This window comes from Penaeus chinensis, chromosome 41 (assembly GCF_019202785.1).
Source record: "Penaeus chinensis breed Huanghai No. 1 chromosome 41, ASM1920278v2, whole genome shotgun sequence".
NCBI classification, from domain to species: Eukaryota; Metazoa; Arthropoda; class Malacostraca; order Decapoda; family Penaeidae; genus Penaeus; species Penaeus chinensis.
The window spans coordinates 14,343,953-14,346,452 of record NC_061859.1 but is presented as its reverse complement, the minus strand read 5'-3'; the positions used below and the strand labels follow the sequence as shown (position 1 = coordinate 14,346,452).

The following is a 2,500-nucleotide window of genomic DNA, read 5'->3' as shown; positions in this document are numbered from 1 at the left end:
TGAAAATCTACACGAAAAAAGATATTCAGTCATTTCACTTTTACGGTTATTTTACTCTCGGAATTCGAATTTTATGAATGAATCCTTATCTAATACGACGTGGGAAGGTTAGAAAAAAAAACTATAGTGTCTTGTTATCTATTTTCAATAATTATAATTCTGACACAATAAAAGAGGATGAGAAACGCATACCAAGGCACACACCAGCTGAATGTATTTATGTACTTTATAACAACCAACACTAAAAACTCTTCTGCACAAAGCCCCGGAGGTCAGGATATATATTACCAACCTCTACTAGCTATATCTGTATTCTTCTGCTTGTGTGCATTCCCTTGTTATTTCCTTGTCACACACTCTCAGTTTCTCTCTTCAATAGTGTATGTGTTTGCATCATTGACTTAAAACAAAGATAGACAAGAGGAAAAAAAAAAATATTATTAATGTTTCAATTTGCTTTTGTTTTCCTTCCAGCTTTTAGAGACGTTAAGCTTATATCTTCGACTTCTGAGGGGGATAAGATCGCCTGGGAAGGTCTTATGCACCTCGGGAGTCGAAGATGGTAAGCTGATTTCTCATGCAGATCAATAAAGATTATTGTTTCAACTGTCGGAGATATGCAGCTTGCATGTCCCTTTTACAGGATGTGTTAAGCTTGTTTTTCCTTTAGTCGATATAATAAGCTTAGTTATCTCTGAAAGTGACGAGCATATATATATATACATATATCTTTTTTATTGGATCTGCTTTCAGTTTGTTGCCGTTGTCATCATAGCTAAATAATTGCTTTATGTGTGTAACTAATAGCATGATTCCAAGTTGACATTTCGTGCTTTCACAGAGCCAGTTAATCTCAATTAATCATGCATTCAGTGCGTCTGCATTCTCATTTTTGTTTGCGTTTATTGTTAACCAAAAGCCTTCATTCTATAGCTATTTGTTCGTAGATCGCTACATTGGCCTACGTAAACCCATGCGATGATCGGTTACATTCAATCCACAGCTCGGAATTCCTGCCCTTGGACTGCTGGTAAGTACGGCGTCGATGAATGTTGATTTGCATGTTGCAAGGCCCCGGAGCGCGACCAACAGGTGAGTTGCAATTTTTCTTGGATACAGGAAGTTTTGTCTTTTGTTTTTTTTTTCTTTATTATTTTTTCCCCCTTCATCAACTTCTCTCATATCTGGTTCTCAGGAATTTTGTTGCCTTCGGTTATTCTTATTGATGTGTATTTGTTTATTTATATCTTTCTCTGTTTGATTCGGGTTCTTTTTAGGACCCGATGGGGACAACTGTGCTAGTTGCCAAGTAATTATTTTCTGTTTTATTTTATGAATCTGTTCTTTCATTCATAAAATCCGTTTGTCTAAAACCCATATGCTATTCGCCTCTTCGCCCTAAAAAAAAAGGAAAGGAAAAAAAAAAAAACAAAAAAAAAACAAGGTTGGGTATTTATGAACCTTGTACAACGAACGGTATCATAATTTTATCGTCTAACACATTTATAATTGAATTTCCGTCCGTCTTTTCTGTTTCTTTTATTTTCTCTTTTTATCTTTAATTTCAATAACCTACCGCACTTAACCGTACTCATCCCCCAAAAAGAAAACGAAGAAGAAGAAAAAGAAGAATAAGAAGAAATAAGAAGAAAGAAGAAGAAAGAAGAAGAAGAAGAAGAAGAAGAAGAAGAAGAAGAAGAAGAAGAAGAAGAAGAAGAAGAAGAAGAAGAAGAAGAAGAAGAAGAAGAAGAAAGAAGGAGAAGAAGAAGAAGAAGAAGAAGAAAGAAGAAAAAGAAAAAAGAAGAAAAAGAAAAAGAAAAAGAAAAAGAAAAAGAAAAAGAAAAAAAGAAGAATTAGAAGAAGAAGAAGAAGAAGAAAGAATAGAAGATAAAAAAAGTGACTTCTATCTTATCTCGCCAGATGCCACAAGATATATTTGCATCAACAAAGGAAACCTGAATTTGAGGTTTTGTCTTAAGCCCTTTCTCAACAACACGAATTTCTTTTTGTTTTCTATTTGTCTCGAGATATACGAGGCGTGTGTACGAGTATGTGTGTGTGTGTGTGTATGTGTGCATATTCGTTTATGTGTAAGATCGGCTATGTGTCTGTAATTGCGTGTGTGTGTGTTTCATAAGTGTATATGTATGTCTGAAGTATGCATGTTTATGTCCTTATGCCTGTATGCGTATCTATTTAAAGAGTTGCCTCCGTGTGTGTGTTTATGTATGTGTGTACATGTGCGTGTAAGAGGTTATATCTCAGCCGCAACGAGACTGAAAGAGCCAGTAAGCCAAGCTTATTTGACATCGCCTGTCGTCCCCCCCTCCCCCCTCTCCCTCTCCCCTCCCCTCCCTCCCCCCCCCCCCCGGCCTCGATCTAGTCATAAAATGAAAGGATTCAGCTCTGTCTTTGAACTCATTATTTTATGGCCTTTTAAAAGTGATATAATTAATGTATCTATCTATCTGGTTGTTTGTGTATCTAATCTGTCTATCTC

The 2,500-nt window shown here is 36.0% G+C and overlaps 1 protein-coding gene across 2 annotated transcripts in view; it reads left to right on the top strand.

Annotated features, from left to right (window-relative positions):
- The window catches only part of LOC125047726 (homeotic protein ultrabithorax-like), a 1,130,701-nt gene that overhangs the window by 458,419 nt on the left and 669,782 nt on the right, over positions 1-2,500 (top strand). For both annotated transcript variants that reach the window (XM_047646119.1, XM_047646120.1), the window contains one exon: positions 1,004-1,030. In XM_047646119.1, the coding sequence (XP_047502075.1) occupies positions 1,004-1,030 (27 nt within the window). The remainder of the gene's footprint in view (positions 1-1,003; positions 1,031-2,500) is intronic.